The sequence below is a fragment of the Plutella xylostella genome, chromosome 17 (genome assembly GCF_932276165.1).
Source record: "Plutella xylostella chromosome 17, ilPluXylo3.1, whole genome shotgun sequence".
NCBI classification, from domain to species: Eukaryota; Metazoa; Arthropoda; class Insecta; order Lepidoptera; family Plutellidae; genus Plutella; species Plutella xylostella.
This window is the reverse complement of record NC_063997.1, coordinates 9,312,574-9,333,149: the sequence shown is the minus strand read 5'-3', so window position 1 is coordinate 9,333,149 and position 20,576 is coordinate 9,312,574. Positions and strand designations below refer to the sequence as shown.

At 43.9% G+C, this 20,576-nt stretch overlaps 1 protein-coding gene across 1 annotated transcript; it reads right to left on the bottom strand.

The window, feature by feature from the left end:
- Positions 1-20: 20 nt before the first annotated feature.
- LOC105395054 (WD repeat-containing protein 81) lies at positions 21-20,355 on the bottom strand. Its single transcript, XM_048626797.1, has 20 exons — positions 20,085-20,355; positions 19,070-19,967; positions 18,518-18,677; positions 17,835-17,994; positions 16,668-16,792; positions 15,270-15,448; positions 12,185-14,677; positions 11,723-11,898; positions 8,436-8,623; positions 8,151-8,232; positions 7,747-7,908; positions 6,043-6,203; positions 5,446-5,688; positions 4,894-5,101; positions 4,485-4,640; positions 4,029-4,163; positions 3,565-3,714; positions 2,656-2,762; positions 2,186-2,314; positions 21-1,543 (listed from the first exon to the last, which is right to left on the bottom strand). Exons 1-20 carry the CDS (start codon positions 20,289-20,291, stop codon positions 1,441-1,443), a joined length of 6,222 nt encoding a protein of 2,073 aa, XP_048482754.1. The 5' UTR covers positions 20,292-20,355; the 3' UTR covers positions 21-1,440.
- Positions 20,356-20,576: the final 221 nt, after the last annotated feature.

Here is a 20,576-nt window from a genome sequence, read left to right as displayed (position 1 = left end):
TTAAATAAAAAAACAATATCTCAGTCTAGAAAATACTTTTATTACAAAAAATATCCTACTTTTACATTCATTGTATGTTACAACTATACATCCCGATATACAGATAATATACATTCAGTGGGTATAACGACGTAATATGCATTTATACTTACAAAATAAGAGATTTAAATATCATCTGTTGCGGACTATAGACAAACCTGACCCCACTCAGGCTGCTTTTACACTGTTAGAGTGGTCAAATTTATTAAACGTACATTTTTTTTCAATAGAAGGTCTTTGTGTGGTTTGGCACGGACAGGCGTGACTGGATTTAAAAAAATAAGTAAAATGAATATATTATGTTGTGATAACTCTAATAACCAACCGTAAACAACTCCTACCCACTAAAAGACCTAAGACTACAAGCTAAGTGAGTAAAATTTTATAAATTTAAAGCCATTTTGAGTGCATTGATTTTTTCATTTTGTTGGAACAATATTCAACAGTTTCAATAATAAGCCATATTAATCGGATATTACTTAAATTGTAAAAAACTAGGAACATACTATCTATCCACATAAATTCTTATAATGTAGCGTCTTTTATAATGTATTGTTCAAATATTTATTTGCATTCATGTTGTTCAGCGAAAATATTACTGGATTACACCTACTTATAAGCTTTATAATTTTATTACATAGATAAAATATAGAATTTAATGTAACATGATTTACATGATTCTATACAGGTACAGATAATACAATTTGCAATGCAAAAAATACCCGATTTTTGAGACATTCAATTTAAAAAGCGCATGTAACTTATATAATGTGGTGACCTACCAATTGCATTCAACCAAAGCTTTGATAAAATCATGTAGAAATATTTTCATTTAAACGAACAAAATATCTACATACTAATAAGGATCAAGATCAAGTCTGTGCCATAATTTAATAAAAAATTGTATTTCTCTACAATACCCATAACAATTGCTAATGCGTCGTGTTAATGTAATCTAACTTTGGTTTCCATTTCTTTGTACTTTACTGTACTTGTCTTTTTTAAGTGGAATGATACTTTTAATGGACATATTTATTAAATAGAATAGCCTAAAGTAATTTTACGAATTTTATGAAAACGAGATCAAATTATCCGGAATGTTATACCTATGCTCTATCATATTGATACAAATCATTAATTTATTACGAGGCATTTCATCTAACCATAAGAGATCTATTATTGCAATCATAAAATATTTGTTCATAAATTTGTATATTTAGGTCAATGCTATCTAATATGCGGGCTTCTCGGATCAATTAAATTAATGTATAATCAAAGATTTTATTTATACAACGTGACCCCCCTGACGTCTTCTTATTGAATGTGTATTTAATCCATATTTTACCCATTGTTATTGGTAAAATATGTTACCGTGCAGTCACCACCGGTTAGTTGAAACTATCAGCAGATGAGGCTGATGTTGCCGCTGTCGCTGGCCAGCAGCAGCAGGCGGTTCAGCGGCAGCACCGCCATGCTCGACAGCACGCCCTTCAGACTCTCCGACCTGGAAGGAGAACTTAGTAATAACTGACTGTAGGTATAGTGATATACCGGAGAATGCTCAAAATATCGTGGGTCCAGAAGGTTCGGAATGTAACAGTCCTTCAAAGATTAAATAAAAAAGGCACAGAGGTACTGAATACCATAAAAAGACGCAAGCTGGAATACTTCGGCCACATAATGCGAAACCCCAAGTACGAACTCCTCCAAGTAATAACACAGGGGAAAATACAAGGCAGGAGGAGGCCTGGGCGGCCAATGACATCATGGCTGCAAAATCTACGCCAGTGGTTCCAGCTGAGCACAGGAGAATTGTTCCGTGCGGCGGCCTCCAAGACGGAAATCAGCAGGATGATTGCCAACCTTCGATAGGAGACGGCACCAGAAGAAGAAGAAGTAGGTATAGTGTGACTACCTGAGGTATGCGAGCGGCGAGACAGAGGGGGGGAATCGGTGCAGTAGCGCTCTGTTGCAACCACAAAGCAATACAACTCTATCTCTGTCTCTGTCACTCTCGTGGCGGCCTCGCCCCGCACCTCGCCGCGCCCGCCTCAGGGAGTGCACAGCACTAATGGCCACACTATACTATGAATTTACCAGCGGTACCCCTGCGCAGGTGACACATGACACTAGCAACACTAGTCACCTGAGTTTAGTGCTGGAGAAGGAGGCGTCGTGGTGCAGGCCGGTGTGGACTCCGATGCGGTTGTTGGTGGTGCCCGTGATCAGCTCGCTGTGGTGCACCGACAGGCAGTGCACCGGCTCCGAGGTACCCCTGCACAGGAAGTAGGGGTGATGATGAATACACTGATAGTGATGTGCTTTATTTAAAGTAGTCAAGGCTGCGAAGCCGCGAGAAAAAAATACCTGCGGCTCCACAGATATTAAATTCGTAGTAATACGATACCTTTTTCCCTATAGGATAAAAAATATTTTCTGCTATCTTTGAAATTATCAGCGCTTCTCTTATACAGATTATTTATCATGTTATTGGAAGCGATTCTGAAGGCACACATTCTAATCTTTGTAGTCACATTTTAGAGATGAGGGCATAATAATATGTGGGTATATTACCAGCTTAGTAAAATTGATATTAGTGCAACTCGGAGTACTAACTTGAGATGCGCGATGAGCTCCCCGTCGTCGACGCGCCACAGCGCCGTGGTCTGGTCCAGCCCCGAGCTCAGGATGCGGTGGTCGTCTACCGTCGCCAGCCTCAGGACCTAGAACAATACCCCTGATACAATCTCATAAGAGAACCTACGCAAATCGCTAATGTGGATTTAGCAATTTATGAAAACGAAAAAAGTTTAGGTTTTCTTCTGTCCTCTATTCTATTCTCTGTGGGGGTGTAAGTACCTGCACCTGGCTCTCTCGAGTGGAATCTTTGTACATATCACCAAGGTCTAAACTGCCTTCCTAATCTTGGACCATTTCCCACCACGTTGGTCTACTGCGGGTTGGTGGGTTCACATATTATTATCTAGATGTGCTAAATATGCAGGTTTCCTCACGATGTTTTCCTTCACCGTAAGAGCGATGGTATTTTCTTCTGTCATTTGCATACATTATCTGTCAAATGTATAACCAGGGTTCCCTAAAGTGCAAAGTGCCGAGCGAAGCGAGGCCATACATCTCAACCCTGCATACTCTCAAGCTTTGAGAACCGAGCGAAGCGAGGCAATACAAACTTAGCCGGTATTTCCTAAACAGTAAAGAGCCGAGCGAAGCGAGGCCATATGTCTCAACCCAGCATTCCCTAAAGCCTAACCTTATCGGCATTTTCTAAACCCTAAAGAGCCGAGCGAAGCGAGGCCATTCACACCAACCCCGTATTTTTGCGCAGAGCGAAGCGAGGCAGCGCAAACCTAACCGGGATTCCCTAAAGTGTAAAGAGCCGAGCGAAGCGAGGCCATACATCTAAATCCTGTATACCCTGAAGCTTACAGAACTTAGCAAAGCGAGGCAATACAAACTTAACTGACACTTTCCAAATCACTAGTATCTACAGGGTGTGCACAGTACCTCGGCGTCGTGCGCGCGCCACGTGGCGAGCGCGCGCGCGGTGGCAGTGTGCAGCGCGACCACGTGCCCGCTGGACAGCCCGCACGCGGCCCAGCGCCCGGAGGGGGACACGCACACGCAGCGGATTAGTAGGCCGGGCCCGCACGGCAGCTGGGGAAACACAACACACACATTGAAAAATTGTTTATTAAAACCGCGTCAAAATTGGTTCAGGCAAACGTCAGAACGCCACGCCAAAGTGGTAGTCAGAGGTGACTCGTCAGCGACAGTACATTTATAGTCACGTGATAGGTCGCGAGCCGTATCGCCGTTTTTGGATGAGTACAATGCACTTAGGATAAACATCTAGGATCTACGATGCTTGACGGATGGAAGATTTAAAGCTGAAGTGGAAGACTGATAGCAGAACAATTACACATACCACATTTGAACAATACAACAATTACACATATTTTAAAGCATACCTTCAAATCGTGCGTATAGTTGCAGGCCCTGGCGTCTATCACCTTGAGCGTGCAGTCGGTGGTGGCGGCGATGACCACGGTGGAGGGGCCGGGCAGGGCTCGCACTATGCTCACTGGAGCCTTTATGTTGTCCAACTGGAGGGGCATAAAAATAAAAAAAATATAGAAAAAAATATTGGTCCGATTTTCAAGTTAACATAATGCTCATACTTTAATCACCGAAGGGGTAGTCAGAGGTGACTCACAAGCGATACACCCTCTTTTCGCTGTGTATTTGTACTCACGTGAGGTCGCGTGTGATATCGCCGTTTTAGAATAAGTATTTTCATTATGTAGAATCTAGATGAACAGGTTTCCTCACGATGTTTTCATTCACCGTAAATTATACCAGACCATTATTACCTATACCTTCCTAAATGATATCCATAGCATGCATAATATTTCCAAACAACGCACCTGCGACACAACACTCTCCATGAAAGGGTCCCAGATGTGAACCACCGAGTCAGTCGAGACGGCAAGACGCAGAGACTCCAGGAAGGAAAGAGATAGCACGCCCTTCTTGTGTCCAGTGTAGGTCCAGTTGCATTGTGTTACCGCGTTGCCGTCGCCCTGGGGGGTAAAACGTGTATTACAATAAATAGTTCAGCTAAGGGCGAGGTCCCATTGGGGCTTAACGTCGTCACAGCGTCGTCGTTGCCATTTTTATGACCGTTCCTTTGCGTCAACGCGACGCAGCGCAACGCAACAAAGGGACCGCAACCTTATAGAAAAATCAATGCAATCAAAATCATCAATAGTCACCTGATTGGCCAGGCTCGCGTGTAACGCGCTATGATTGGTTGTTCGCAAAAAATAACTTTACCTGATTGGCCAGGCTCCACAGCCTGACAGTCTTGTCCTTTGACCCGCTCATAAAGCTAGTCTCATTGTCCAGACAGTGAAGACTTTTCACACAAGCGGTGTGTCCCACGAAAGTCTGCAGCTTCATCTGTTTCAGGTTGAATCGGTTGTCCTTGTCGGGGCGGCCGATCTCGTGCTCCCAGTAGATTAGCCAGTCGCCGCGGAGGTGCCTGTTTGAGGAATATTTTTTTGTTATTATATTTAGTGCTTGATATATAGAAAGAGGAATAGAATTCAATCAGACCACTGTGTAATATTTTTTTTCAAACTTCCCGTTTGATCCAATTCGATGTCACCATTTGATAGATCCAATCAGCTCATTGGTGATTTACAAAGTAAAGCAAAGAAACCACCACTAGAGGCGCCACTCGTATGCGAGAAAACGTTAACTTTTATAGTTTTCGACAAACTATAAAACCTATACTAGACGTACTGCACATCTCTAGACTCTCTGCACTCTAGATGTGTATGTACTTTCACCCTCAATAATTCTAAAAACAGCCATTAAACTCACCTGTTACTCCTAACGCCACCCGTCGTCTGATGCGCGACAACTCTGAACGCGCGACTCGGCACGCAGCCGAGCCCCTCGGCCGTGTCGCCGGCCACGTCGATACGGTTGCCAACCAGCGTCACGTTGGAGCCGAAGCTGTTGGAGCTGCTGATGTGAGCCGTGTCGACGGGGCGCGCGATGTCGATCGTCCTGCTGATTGGTTCGTCGCTGAAGGACGCTTGCAGCTTTATGTTCATTGGTGGACTGGAACGTGTAAGATTAGATTAGGTTTCTGTGAGATTTTCAATCACATACAGTATATACATATATATATATATATACATGTTGCAAAAATGGTAAAGTAAGCCGAAATGGGGTAGCTCGGGTTGACATGATGAACAACTTTTGTTCTACAACTTTTGGAAATTCGGGGAAATAAAAACTGTTCCCTATAGTAAAAGTCACGTTAGCAACAAAGTTTATTACTATCGAAATGGTTGTACCGAGGACCTAATTCCTAACCCTATTACAACACTCTTACCAGCTCTGTTACTGAAATCATTTTTGTTTCCACTGTCAAAAAACCAAAATCATTCTTCTTATGTAAAAAAAAGTCACCTAGTTGCATGACTCCTCTCATACTTCTGGCATAGCGCTTGCACCGTATCTAGGTTCTTGAGACTCCGATCCATGGCATCAGCACCCACCAGCTTACAGAAACTGGTGTAGGACTGGTGGGCTAGCTCCTCGTTGAATACCGCTAGCAACTCTTCTTGCGCCTGTGGAGGTAGGACCTTGGTGAATTAAGTCTATCTTTTTATAAAGTAAGATGGGGTTGTTCAAACTGAGGCCGTTTATGATGCGTTGACTCGCGAGAGGTTAAAAATATTATTTGATACAAAACTATTCATTCTGAACATTGATGACATTCATTTTGACTTTTGGTACATAATTCATTTCTTCCAGTGCTATTGTATAATAGAATCCTTGTTTTTATTACCTACTTTACGACTATTAAGTGAATCGGAAGACAAGACGGGCAGACTGACGGACAAAAAAGTGATCCAGTAAGGGTTCCGCTTTTACCTTGTGCGATACGGAACCCTAAAAGCGTATACAGCAACTCACAGTGGCCCCCAGAGTTTTATTACGAGTATTATTACTTTACGACTATATAGTGTGTCGGAAGACATTTTCTGTCCCAAGTTTAAGGATAGTTTCCGTTAGAGGCGCCATTTTATATACGAGAAACCGTATTTATTTTGCAAATTACAAATAACAGATGGTCTTGTCTTGACCGAAAAATAGACAGACGGACGGACAACAAAGTCATTAAATAACGGTTCCGCTTTTATCATTTGAGATACGAAACTCTTAAAATATAATACAGTAACCACAATCACCCCGGGGGGGAGTGATGTGGCGACATCTATAATGAATACGCGCAAGCATAGAAGTCAAGATATAGATCCTACAAAAGAGATATCAAGGACGACCAACAGATGGCAGGGAAGAGTGAAAGCAAAAATACCAAATCCTACATCGCGGTATCTAAGAATTATAGCTACTCAGTATATATACGGAATCCCGACATGTAACCGTCGGGCAGTTGCCCACCAAGCTAAACCACCCAGCTTGGTCGGAGGATCCTCCCTTTTCAATGGAGGAGTGGCAACACCTTCGCTCCTCCATATTGGGATATCTCTTTTGTAGGATCTATATCTTGACTTCTATGCTTGCGCGTATTCATTATAGATGTCGCCACAGTAGTATACAGTATAAAAATAGTATACAGCAACTCACAGTGGCCCCCAGAGCGTCGGGCCTCTCGGGCGGCGACACGGCCAGGTCGGGCGACGCGTCGCGGCGGACCACGCGGCCGTCGCGCACCGACCACTCCGCCGTCGATCCGTCGCGGCAGATCTCCAGGAAACCCTCCTTGCTTTTATTACTTTACGACTATTTAGTGTTTCAAGTGACTTTCTGTTAGAGACGCCATTTTGTATGCAAGAAACTATACAGAAACCCTCCTTGGTTTTATTACTTTACGACTATGTATTTAGTGTTTCAAGTTACTTTCTGTTAGAGACGCCATTTTGTATGCAAGAAAGTATACAGAAACCCTCCTTGGTTTTATTACTTTACGACTATGCATTTAGTGTTTCAAGTTACTTTCTGTTAGAAGCGCCACTTTATATGCGAGAAAGCGTTAACTTTTATGCTAATTCAAATAATACCTAATCGGACAACAAAGTAATTCAATAAGGGTTCCGCTTTTACCTTGTGCTATACGGAACCCTAAATACGTATAGAGCAACTCACAGTGGCCCCCAGAGCGTCGGGCCTCTCGGGCGGCGACACGGCCAGGTCGGGCGACGCGTCGCGGCGGACCACGCGGCCGTCGCGCACCGACCACTCCGCCGTCGACCCGTCGCGGCAGATCTCCAGGAAACCTTCGAGTTTGGGGTCGTCTTCTGGTGTTGGCTGGGAGAGGGAGTTTATAGGGTGTTGTAATAGTGGTATAAAAGTTGAAAGGGGTTACTCAGGGGGTAATTCTGGATATTTTTTGTTAGGCGACTTTTGGAAATTCGCGAAAAATTATGTGATCGCTATAAAAGCCACGTGACCAACAAAGTTTCTATCATCAGTGACCATTCTATATACTGGATATGATGACTATGTAACTGTGAGCCGTTTTATTGCAAACGAATAAATTGCATGAATACCTTTGATTCTGCGCTATTTTCAGTGTCTTGCTTCGGCCAATTTTCCGTTTTTCCGCAGGCTTTGTCGAATATTAGGAAGAATCTGTAATGAAAGAAAACATCGTTTAAAACACAGCTCTGCCAATGAAGATAGACCGTTAACGGATGGACCAATTTTGGTGCGATTTTTTTGTGTTCGTAACCTACTTTATTTGTAGATACACTGAGCTATAAAAGAGCTCGCTATAAGACGCTGTGTTTAAAACTTACAACCGTTTGAAAATCCTGTAATTCTTCATAACTTACCTCTGTAGCGCAGGCACACACAGATGCCTCCTCGTCATCTCGGGTCCGATCCTAGTGGCTAGAGCGTAGGTAGCGTCGATCAGTTTGCGTGCAAGGGCGGCGCGAGCCCGGGGGCCGTGCGCCGAGCGACCGTCCAATGAGGAGAGCAGGCGGAGCGACGGGTGCAGGATGGACTTGAGGAATGTGTCCTGTGAAAGATAAACTTAATTAGGAAGATGATAATGGAGTAACCTAAAACCCATCCTTCATTGGAAGGAGACCCGAGCCCCAGCAGTGGGGACGTGATGGGTTGTGATTAGAGATGCCACGAATATTCGGCAGCTATTCGGTATTCGGCCTATTCGGCCAGTTTTTTCAGTATTCGGCACTATTCGGCCGAATACCGAATAGTAAATCATGTAAAAAATGACTTGTTATTTTATCAAAATTGAGTATTTATTTCCAAATCACAACATTTTAGTAATTAAAATTAATCGGTACTAAGTTGTGCTGGATAAAAACGAGCATTTCAGCATTTGGTAGCCCACGATTGCGCTTTTCATTGTAACCACCCTCGGAAAATAACCTCTCACTATAAACGCTACTTCCAGGTGAAGACAGATAAGTTATTGTAAATTTCAAAAGGTTCGCGTATTGTTTTTTGTTTGCTGACCACCACTTGTAAGGATCGGACATCCGATCTAGGCGAACTATTATCAAATAAAAATTCAACTCGTTTGCAACAGCATTCTCTCTCCTTATAATTAGCATTTCTCATATAATCTGTAGCGACTTCTTCGAAGCAGTTCCAGGAACAAAAAAAACAGGTTGTAGCGCCGAATATTCGGCGGCCGAATATTCGGCGCTTCGGCCGGCAGCGTCGCCGAATATTCGGTATTCGTTATTCGGCCAATTCACTATTCGTGGCAACACTAGTTGTGATCATGATGATGTATGGAGTAACACCTTTGAGTATTGATAGTTTAAAGTCGTAGAAACATCTGTTCGATTACCGCCATTTTGTAAATACACAGACACAAATTAAGCATACTTATACCTTTTAAAATATAACACGAGTCCTATGACAGCTACCAAATCCATACATTTTATCTGTCATTTGTTGATTTTCAAGGGCAAACGAACTTTATTTACCAGAGGGTCTAGTACAACTTTGTTAAATTGTCGGAAACTATAAAAGTTTACGTTTTCTCGCATACAAAGTGGCGCCTCTAGCGGAAACTATCATGCAACTTTTGACAGATAATGTTACATATGACAGAAAAAAAACGTAAACTTTTATAGTTTTCTAAAATTACAAAACCTGTACTAGACTTACAGGCATAAGGATCTGTATCTGTTAATCAAGCGAAAAAGGCTTCCTGCTATATTTGACAAAGTATAGCTTAAAACCGTGTCCCACTGCCCTGCAGCTGCTCCATGAGGCGCGCGTCCTGCATGTGCGGCAGCAGGTACTTGAGGAGCTGCAGGCACGCCACCACCCCGCCCTCTAGCGGCGCGGAGAGGCGCGCGCGACACCACGCGATCAGTGAGCGTGTGTGAGGGAGGTACTGGAAGAGGATTAGCTCTTCGCCGTACTTACATTGCTGGAAGTGTGTAGTGAACCTGGGGTGGCCATGTGGTCCAACTGGCTTTTATCCTCAATTTTTCCGTGTGCTCAGGTCCGGCAAACTAATCGAATTACAGAATCATGCCACCTCACTGTAATACAGGGTGTTGCAAAAAGGGTATAGTAAGCCGAAACCTACATCTGCAACATGTTATATCTAAACCAGAAAATTAATCAAAATTTTAAAATTTGCGAAAAAAAAACATAGAAACTTTGTTGGTCACATGGCTTTTTACTACCTATGGAGAATGAGTTTTCTAGAATGGGTTTAGATATAACATGCTGCACATCACATGTAGGTTTCGCCTTAGTATATCCTTTTTGCAACACCCTGTATACATTCTTTGCGCTAGTTTACAATACAACCCCTGTTAGCTTAAAAACACAAACCTGCAGCTGCTCCATCAGCCTGGCGTCTTGCATGTGCGGCAGCAGGTACTTGAGGAGCTGCAGGCACGCCACCACCCCGCCCTCTAGCGGCGCGGAGAGGCGCGCGCGACACCACGCGATCAGTGAGCGAGTGTGAGGGAGGTATTGGAAGAGGATTAGCTCTTCGCCGTACATTGCCCGAATATGTTGAAAGAACCTATGGTGGTGTCTATCATGTGGACATGTGGTCCAAATGGCTTTTAACCTCTATTTACCGGGTGGATTGGTCCAAGAATTCTATGATCGCTGTCAAATCCATACATTCTATCCGTCATTTGTTGGTTTTCAACGAAAAACCAACTTTATTTACCAGACATAAGGATCTGTCAATGAAAAGTCAATGGAATTTTGCTATATTTTACAAAATAGCCTAAAAACCTGTTCCACAAACCTGCTGGTTTTTATCCTCTATTTACCGGGTGGTCTGGTACATGAGTCTTATGACAGCTGTCAAATCCATACATTCTATCCGTCATTTGTTGGTTTTCAAACGAACTTTACCTACCAGAGGGTCTAGTACAGGTTTGTTAAATTGTCGGAAACTATAAAAGTTTACGTTTTCTCGCATACAAAGTGGCGCCTCCAGCGGAAACTATCATGCCACTTTTAACAGATAATAAATATATATAACAGAGAAAACGAATACTTTTATAGTTTTCAAAGATTGTAAAACCTAGTACTAGACTTACAGGCATAAGGTTCTGTCAATCAAGCGTCAATGGCCTCCTGCTATATTTAACTAAATAAAGCTTAAACCACAAACCTGCAGCTGCTCCATGAGGCGCGCGTCCTGCATGTGCGGCAGCAGGTACTTGAGGAGCTGCAGGCACGCCACCACCCCGCCCTCTAGCGGCGCGGAGAGGCGCGCGCGACACCACGCGATCAGTGAGCGCGTGTGAGGCAGGTATTGGAAGAGGATTAGCTCTTCACCATACTTACATTGCAAGGAGTGTGGAATGAACCTGTGGTGGTGGTAGGGATCTTCCATGTGGCCTAGTGGTTCAACTGGCTTTTGTCCTCTATTTTTCCGGGTGGACTGGTCCGGTTAACTAGTCGAATTACAGCATTTTACCACCTCACTGTAAGGCTGTTTTTATCACCATGCGGATTTCATCACGCACGCGGGATTGGACGCGATTTTATCGCCGTGATCAAATCCGCATGCTATTAAAAACAGCCTAACATATTTTCTTTGCGGGTGGTTACAAATACAATACAACCCCAGTCAACCCCTAAAACCTAATCAACAAACCTGCAGCTGCTCCATCAGCCTTGCGTCCTGCATGTGCGGCAGCAGGTACTTGAGGAGCTGCAGGCACGCCACCACCCCGCCCTCTAGCGGCGCGGAGAGGCGCGCGCGACACGACGCGATCAACTCGCGTGTGTGTGGGAGGTACTGGAACAGGATTAGCTCTTCGCCGTACATTGCTGTGAAGAAATGAGAAATTAACCTTATACTTTTATAGGTATAGATAGATGTTAGGCTTTTCTACGGGATTGCGATTGGTCTGCCATCTAGCGGAGCAAAATGGCGCTTCCGCAGTGAGATGAGATGGAAAAAGTCTGACAAGTTGTTTCTTCTAGTGAAGAGGTGTATCCGAGAGGATGTCGAATAAAGTCGAAGTCGAAGTCGAATTCTATAAGATTTATATAAAGATTATGAAACTGCTGTATGAAGCGACTATGGGCAGTAAAATTTCAGAATAATACTCACCAACAATAGAAGTGAGGCACTTGATGACTCGTTTAGCATTCCGGTCTCCCACGACGCGGCTGTTCGCTATCGAAATGGCGTCAAACTCGTCCATCTCACCGTCGTCTTCACAAGGCACCAAATTTACCTTCCCGATGTAACACAGAGTCAGCATCTTCAACAAATTCCTTGTGATGTATCTACACGTCAACACCGGCCCTAGTCTATTAGCCAGCCACAATAGACTTTCCGAACTAACTTCAGAGATTTTATAAGGATCGGTTGGAGTTTCCTTTGAGTTCGCATCGTCGAAGCTTCTAGAAACACTCGGTTTTAAACGACTGCGACCGAAATCTAATTTAACATCCCTCGGGAGAGACTCCTGTCGTACTTCGACGTCGTCGGCCGATGACTTGCTGTCTTCATCGGCGAAATGCAAGTAACTGGTGAACATTGAGGTTTTCTTAGGAATGTTTATTGTTGGAGACATTGGACCCTTTTCAGCCGCTCCTGTGTCGTTTACTGTCACACTGATGTCTTTGACAACACCTTCTGGTATAAATTCTTTAGTGGAATGTGGAGAGAATGATGGGGACGGAGTATTATTGGTCGGTTCTGATTGGTTAACATTCAAAGTATATGAGTCTAAAGATTCTGCGGGCGACTTGCTTCGACTGTTTCTGCTTGGCAATCTATCTTTATCCGTTTCGAAATGGAATAGCTCATTCTCGCTTCTATTATCGCCGTCTCTTTCTTTCGTGTGAGGACTCGATAGCTTTTCAGCGTTGGGAGTCGCCTGCTCAGACCCAAAGGAGGTGTCGGGTGAAAATAAATCGTTAGCATTGGTTGATAGAGCGCTTTTCAGGTTGTCATCAGAGTATCGTGGCTTCTTGCAAGCTGTGAGCTGATTACGGCAGACATGTCCTGGGGAACTGACGTCCATATTTATATCTTTGTATCCACCTACAGCTTCCACTAAATGTTGAGTGAAATTCTCCAGAAAGCATTGGAGACCAAACCGTACCATTAGTTGTAGAAGAAAGAGATTGTGGTACAGTTTGATGAATTTTTGCTTGTTCGTGGTCCCATTATAAACGTTGGACGACTTATAGTCCGTGTTTGTATGTTCTGATCGGTCTTCAAATATCTCATCATCTTCGTAAAGACTGAGAATGTGTTTAAGAAGTTTCTTCTTGCTTTGTAGTGGCCCTAGAGCTTTGCTCACCGTGTCGAACAGATACCAAGCCGCTAGTACCGACGTGTCTTTGTTTCTTAGCAGTTCCACATAGTGACTCAGGAATATATCCAGAACATCGAATTGGTGAAAGGAGGTTATGTTATTGAGAAGCGCGTCCAAATGAGTGACGCAAGCCTGTATTTTCCCTTCCGCTATCCTTTGGCTGAAGTAGAGTTTGGTTTTGTCAACGTTTTGATATTTTTCGCACTGAACGCCGTCACACTCGTACATATACAGGATGTTTAACTCATTGCTTGTCAGTTCGTACTCATGCAAAGTTGAAAGCAGGTTGTATAGGATGCCGTAAGTTGCAGGAAACGGTATCAGGTGTTGCATCAACAGAGGTTGCAACAGTTGCGAGGGAGTGGGAGGAGGCAGCCCTTTATCTGTCACTACAATCTTCTTGAAAGGCTCATCTTGACTATTCTGGACGGATAATTCAGATTTGGAACTTAGACTCGGCGGTTGAACGTTCAGTAGCAGAGACGCAACGTAACTAACGCATTTCGGGAGAGAGTTGAAATTGTACTTCAAAACCGTGCGGCAAGTGTTGTATCTGTCTATAAAGTTTTCGCTATTTGTTCGCAGAGGGCGCATGTAGGTATGCAGGAATATCTCCACTATGAGGCAGCCGATGACCAGCATATCCTGCCTTCTGCTCTCTGTCACAAACTGCTTGTAAACAGCCGCGTCAGTAGTATACCTCGTATTAAACGACCTATTCTTTCTCTCTTTTAGAACATTCTCCAAATGTGCGTCCTGACTGAATTTCTTCAAGTAATTCTGCTCATACGAAGCCAGAAAAATATGATTCGTGAACGAGTTATCATCCTTATCGCCTTCATCTTTCGGGCTAGTTTTATTCGCCGCCTGCTGCATGGGATACAAATTCAACGCCGACAAACTTTCCTTCTCCTTTTCAGCGTTGACAGCGCTATTAAAAAAGCACTTACTCCTAAAATGATCGAGGGTTTCCAGAGCTTGTATCGACGCAACCGGATTGAACTCCTTCGGCAGATATATAATCCCTTTTCCTAGTTCAGATCTCTGTACCCGATAGTGCCTGGTGTGCGAGGAGGCCCTGTGTTCCGAGCTGCTGGTTAGTTCCTCCTGTCCTTGGCTCTTGGACAGTGACCTGGCGCGGCTGGCGCTCTTGCGTCGTGATCTCAGGCGGTGCGAGGGCACGCTGAGGCGGGAGATGTGCTGCGGGAGGCTGGTGGACTCTTCCTCCTCGTCTGAAACTTCGTCGGAGCTGTCGATCGGCTTGATGGATTTTTCTGGAAAGAAAGAAAGTTGTTACATCTATTTAAACACTAGGAGTAACAGCACCCCACCCAAGATAACCCCGAAATAACAGGGAGTTCTTCTTCTATATGCGTCTTTTCTATATTAGTTTATGCCTGGTGCTCTATTAGTGCGTTGCGTTGCGTTGCGTCGTGTCGTCGCAATGGAACTGTCAGAATATATGGCAGCTAGGAGACAATGCATCAATAGGACCTCGCATTAACGCAGCCTAAACTACCAGGCGCACATAACCACACAAGAGTCATACTCAATATATAGCGGTCCAATGCAGCCTGGGCGGCGCCGGCAGCTGTGTGAGTTGTACCCTCATGACGTAGTACCAGGGTCACATAACCAGGCAAGAGTCATACTCACTATAATCACAGCCGGAAATCCAATGCTGAAGCACCTCTTATAACCTTATAACCATACCAACGCATTCAAATGATTATAATTACTGTTAGTGGACCAATGCTGAAGTACCAAGGTCACATAATTACGCAAGAGGCCTACTTACTATTATCGCTGCTAGCAGTCCACGGCTGAAGTACCAGGGGCACATAACCACACAAGAGTCCTACTCACTATATTCGCTGCTAGCGGTCCAATGCAGCCTGGGCGGGGCCGGCAGCTGTGGGCGGGCGGCGCGCGCGGGGTGCATGCCTGTGAGTAGTTGCACCGTCGCGCCTCGACTGACGCAGCTGTGACCGTCTACCAGGGATAGACAGACGTTCTTGGCCTTTATGGACGGTATTCCTGATAGCCTGGGGAGAGAAAGAGGCTTTCGTAAAACAGTTAATTCGAAATGTCCGCAAGAATGTTGTCATCATCACATCAGCTTGTATTTATCCAGTTATACATAGTTATCTCGCTTTTGAAAGCGACACTATATACGATACCTATATATATACGATACAGCGATATAGGACACCAATTGGCCAATATACCAAACCTACTTCTTCTTTCCAAAACAGTGGTGGACGCCTTTTACTGTGTGAAAGAAAAAGATAAATAAGCTAAGTACTTGACCCTTTTTTAAAGAAGGTCTCATAATATGATTGATAATTGCTCTAATAGATCAAAAAAAATATTCTCATATTTTTTGGGACTTAGAAAACCCAAAACTTAATTTTAAAGTTTTACGTTTCGTAAACAGGCGAAAACGCTCTCAGCCATATTTGTTTTAAAATTGTCTACGGTGTGGACCGATGTGACGTCAAAAGGGAGCAAATCATTCATTTATCACAGTTGAAGATACCACTACACATACATTAAACTCTTGACACAGCACAAATTATGTCAGAGTGGCATCGAGGATGCTGACGTCACAACATGGCCGATAGCGTTTTCAATAACAATAAAAAAAAAATTGAAATTGAAATTATGCAACCATCCTATTTTAATTAGGCGAAAACAATATATTTCGGTTTCGTAAATTCAATACTGCAATAACTGCCTCTGTGGTCTAGTGGTAGAAGCTTCGCTTCATGACCCAGAGGTCCCGGGTTCGATTCCCGGGTGGGATCATCAATTTGTGTTTCTAAATTGTGGTTCTAAGTTTGGTTAGGACACAGAAGGCTGATCACCTGATGTCCGAAACAGTGAAACGATCCATGCTGTCGGATGGGCATGTAAAGCAGTCGGTCCTGCGCCTAGCTCTCTCCAGTCGTGTCGGTCAATCCGTCCCATTGGGCTATGAGAGTGATGGAACAGAGAGTGCTCCTGTGTACTGCGCACACACTTGGGCACTATAATCTACTCCTGCGTAGATGGCTGATCTCACATGAGATTGGCCGCCGTGGTCGAAATTCGGCTAGGAGGACATTATTATTACTGCAATAAATACTCATTTATTGTCCTGAATCAAGTTCAAGTAGCCTTAGCCATTATGCGCTTTTAAACATTAAAAAATTATAATGTTTAAAAGCGCATAGTATTTGGGTTTTTACGCCCCTGGTGCATTGATAACAGCAGCAAGCTCACTTGTATCCAAAGTTGAGGTCGATCCAGTGGTGCAGCGTCTCCGACACGTGCGCGCTCTCGAGCGCCTCGCGGTGCTTCGTGATAAAGTCCTCCACGCACGACGCCCACGACGGGATGCCCAGGTCCTGAGGACAACAGGTCAATCTTTAACTAAATCACAAATTTAGCTAATTATACTTTTTTAAATATACCATGAGTCCTATGGCGATTGACTGACAGAAGCTAATCTGCAACCTTATGTGACAGTGTGGGTCGGTCATAAACGACGATAACCGTTGGGATAAAAGAGTTCTCGGCTGTAGACCACAAATATAAAATGTATAAGGTAAAAAAGACTGGCGAACTTAGATGTAATATTATTTTGTAGTTGGAATGGAGACAGAGTACTGTGGCGCTCCTGTAAGAGCGAAGCCCTATTGATGCGTTGCGTGATCGCAACGTCGTCTCTGCCACATTATTATTTTTATGATCGTTGTAACGAGCCTCCAATGGGGCCTCTTTTATGGGCTGGGTATAATGTACAAGCTCTAGGCTGCGTAGGGTTTATGTCCTCACCGGCAGGTCCTCGTGGATGCTCTTGAAGACGAGCGGGTCGGTGTAGAACTCGGGCACCCACTTGCAACACTAGATCTAGCCCAGTCTACGCCTAGTGCTCACCGGCAGGTCCTCGTGCATGCTCTTGAACACGAGCGGGTCGGTGTAGAACTCGGGCACCCACTTGCAACACTAGATCTAGCCCAGTCTACGCCTAGTGCTCACCGGCAGGTCCTCGTGGATGCTCTTGAACACGAGCGGGTCGGTGTAGAACTCGGGCACCCACTTGCAACACTAGATCTAGCTCAGTCTACGCCTAGTGCTCACCGGCAGGTCCTCGTGGATGCTCTTGAAGACGAGCGGGTCGGTGTAGAACTCGGGCACCCACTTGCAACACTAGATCTAGCCCAGTCTACGCCTAGTGCTCACCGGCAGGTCCTCGTGGATGCTCTTGAACACGAGCGGGTCGGTGTAGAACTCGGGCACCCACTTGCAACACTAGATCTAGCTCAGTCTACGCCTAGTGCTCACCGGCAGGTCCTCGTGGATGCTCTTGAACACGAGCGGGTCGGTGTAGAACTCGGGCACCCACTTGCAACACTAGATCTAGCTCAGTCTACGCCTAGTGCTCACCGGCAGGTCCTCGTGGATGCTCTTGAACACGAGCGGGTCGGTGTAGAACTCGGGCACACACTCGTCGGGCGTCCATTGCTGCATCCGCTGGATGGACGCCGGGTACTCCGCCGGCACCCACTTGTTGCGCACGTGCTTGCATAGGATCTCCTTCGGGGTTCTGTGGAGGTAGGTGATTGTTAGAACATAGAAATAAACTTTATGGGATAAAGGTAACCCTTGTCATATTTTTGTCGTTTGACTGTTGATCGGACGGTGAGAGACCTAATGGAGGTTTTTCCTGACCGATCGAGCAGTGAAAATCGACGCAAATGTGAATGGCCAAAATCTTTTAGGGCGAAGGGAAGCTCTCGAGAAAAGCTAGTGTAACATAAAATATATGTCTGCGAAACTGGGTAACATTTAGATAGTGGCGGCATTTACAAATGCAAATGGAAAGTTTTCGAGGCCAAGAAGCATGCTACTTTTTACCTACATCAGAATACATGAAAATTAAAAGAAAAATGTTTACGAACCTAACCAAAATCTACACACAAGTTATATTAATAAATGTTGTGAATATACAGAATATGTAAAACAGATTTAAATTATTTGGACCAGATTAAAAATGATCAGATTAAACATGATTTTTCTATACATTTCAATTATTTTCATTATTTTAAAACAAAAGAGAGACAGCATACCGTCGCGCCAAGTACACGTAGCACGTAATATCCGAGAGCGCGTCGGACACGTGGTGGGGGATCTGGTCCGGGCAGCCGGCCACGTCATACGTGAGGTCCAGCTGACGGTCGCCCTTCGTCAGGCGGTACTTCGACTTGGTCAGGTCACGCCAGTTACGCCCTGAAAATATAAATGAGATGTTGGTGGGATGCTTAAAAATTATGTACCTAAATAATATTTTCAAATTCTACTGCCATCTGAAATTCTGATATGTCGTGCCACAGTAAGAGGATAAGAAATCTTGGTACAAGTAGGATTTCAGGTGCTAAGGTTGACAATAATATTGACATAAATGAAATTCTAGCTAGAGCATTTATCACAGCAATCATTTATTATGGAGTAAAAAAAGTAGAGGGCAGTGGACTTAAAACATGAAAGTGAGTTCTTCTAGTTAAATGAAGACGTTTGTAGCTTGAGAGAAAGGCTTTATAGGCCACAAAACAAAACTAGGTTTGAGAATAATTAATTATAATACAAAAAAATATTCTCCTAAAGCTACAAAAAAAGCTTACCACATCTAGAAGAGAAATCAGTCACCCACGGCACAATGAAATGTGCTTGAGGGTCGCTGCTGCTCCTCCCGGCCAGCATGTTGAGATGCAGCAAGTAGTCCAGGTTGGAGATCCTCCCGCGGACCCAGAGCATGCACAGCTTTTCCAGCTCCACGGCCTCTGCCCGCCCGCACCACTCATCGGGCCTTCGGGGTGGAACACTCTGAGCGGCTACGGCTGGCGTGCCCTGCTTACTCCGTGTTTGCTCGTAAATAAGTGAAGCGTCTAATGGATGCACATTATTGTAGATTGGAGGCAAGATCTGAATCCACAGGTTCTCTGACATGTAAATGTGCTGCAAGGTGAGGGTGCCCAAACTGAGGCCTCTATCGCTCATCGCTTTTGAAACATTAAGCAGTTGGTAGATTAGGAATAGTCCCCTTGAGTAGTTCTTGTCTATCAGATTAGGGCTGAAATTGAGACAGTCTAGCAAGGTATTTTCATAGTGCCCCTGGTATACTATGAAGTAGTTGGTATCAGTTTCTAGTGTGAACATAGCGGCTAGCAAATTGGAATGAGTTTCATAACATTTTGATACATATTTGTTTGGTATGATTTCTTTGTACTCCACTAACTTTCCAGTGCCATCACACTTAATTCTAATTATATTACAGCCGTATAATCTTAATATACACTCTGATACAAGCTGGTCATGCTCCATAAGGTTCACTATTGCACTGTCCTTGGAGGTTTCGTTGTTCTGGCAGTACTTTCTGTATGAATCTTTCCATAGATTTCTTTGATTGTTTTGAGATACATATTGCAATAGTTGGGAGAAAGTAAGAGGTGGTTCGGCATTTCCTTCGTTTAATTTATATCTCGGCAGAGGCAGGACTTTAGAAACTCTTTTGTTAATTACCTGAAACGAAACAAACATATTGAACTAAATAACAGCTTCACCATTGCTTCATCTTAACCAAAATTTTCTTTAGCAGATGCAATATTTAATGTATGTATTTGCGAACTCTTAACTTACTCTGATAAATATTTTTCTCCATGGATATGGAACACTTTCACCAGGTTGTAAAGCAAAATCTACATTGTTCACTGTATTATCGACTTCCTTGTTTTTCAACCACTTTTTTAACCAAGAACTATTGACAATTACTGTAAAAACATGAGGCAAGTTTGTGGGAAATATATTTTTACTTGGAATATCCAATTCTTTGACTATGCTATCCATTTTCTAAACAAAAACTATTTTTTATTGTTGTTTTCATCGAGCCAAGTTAACAAATTTTGACATTTGCCCATTTTGGCATTTATTTGACAAGCTCTGACAGACAGCAATAAATTCCTTGAAATTCCCTGACACATCTGACAGCTGCCCGTTCATTTCTAATTCCAGATCATTATTTTAGGGCTGACGATAACCATAATCAATCATCATCACAACCCATCACGTCCCCACTACTGGGGCACGGGTTTCCTTCCAATGAAGGAAGGGTTTTAGGCCTAATCCACCACG

What these genes read in the sequence shown, in the direction of transcription:
- LOC105395054 (XM_048626797.1), bottom strand. Translation starts at nt 20,291, where the DNA reads ATGGATAGCATAGTCAAAGAATTGGATATTCCAAGTAAAAATATATTT. An exon ending in TGGAGAGTGTTGTGTCGCAG is followed by an intron (nt 4,164 to 4,484) that starts GTGCGTTGTTTG and finishes ATGCCCCTCCAG; the next exon opens with TTGGACAACATAAAGGCTCC. An exon ending in ACTATACGCACGATTTGAAG is followed by an intron (nt 3,715 to 4,028) that starts GTATGCTTTAAA and finishes GTGTTTCCCCAG; the next exon opens with CTGCCGTGCGGGCCCGGCCT.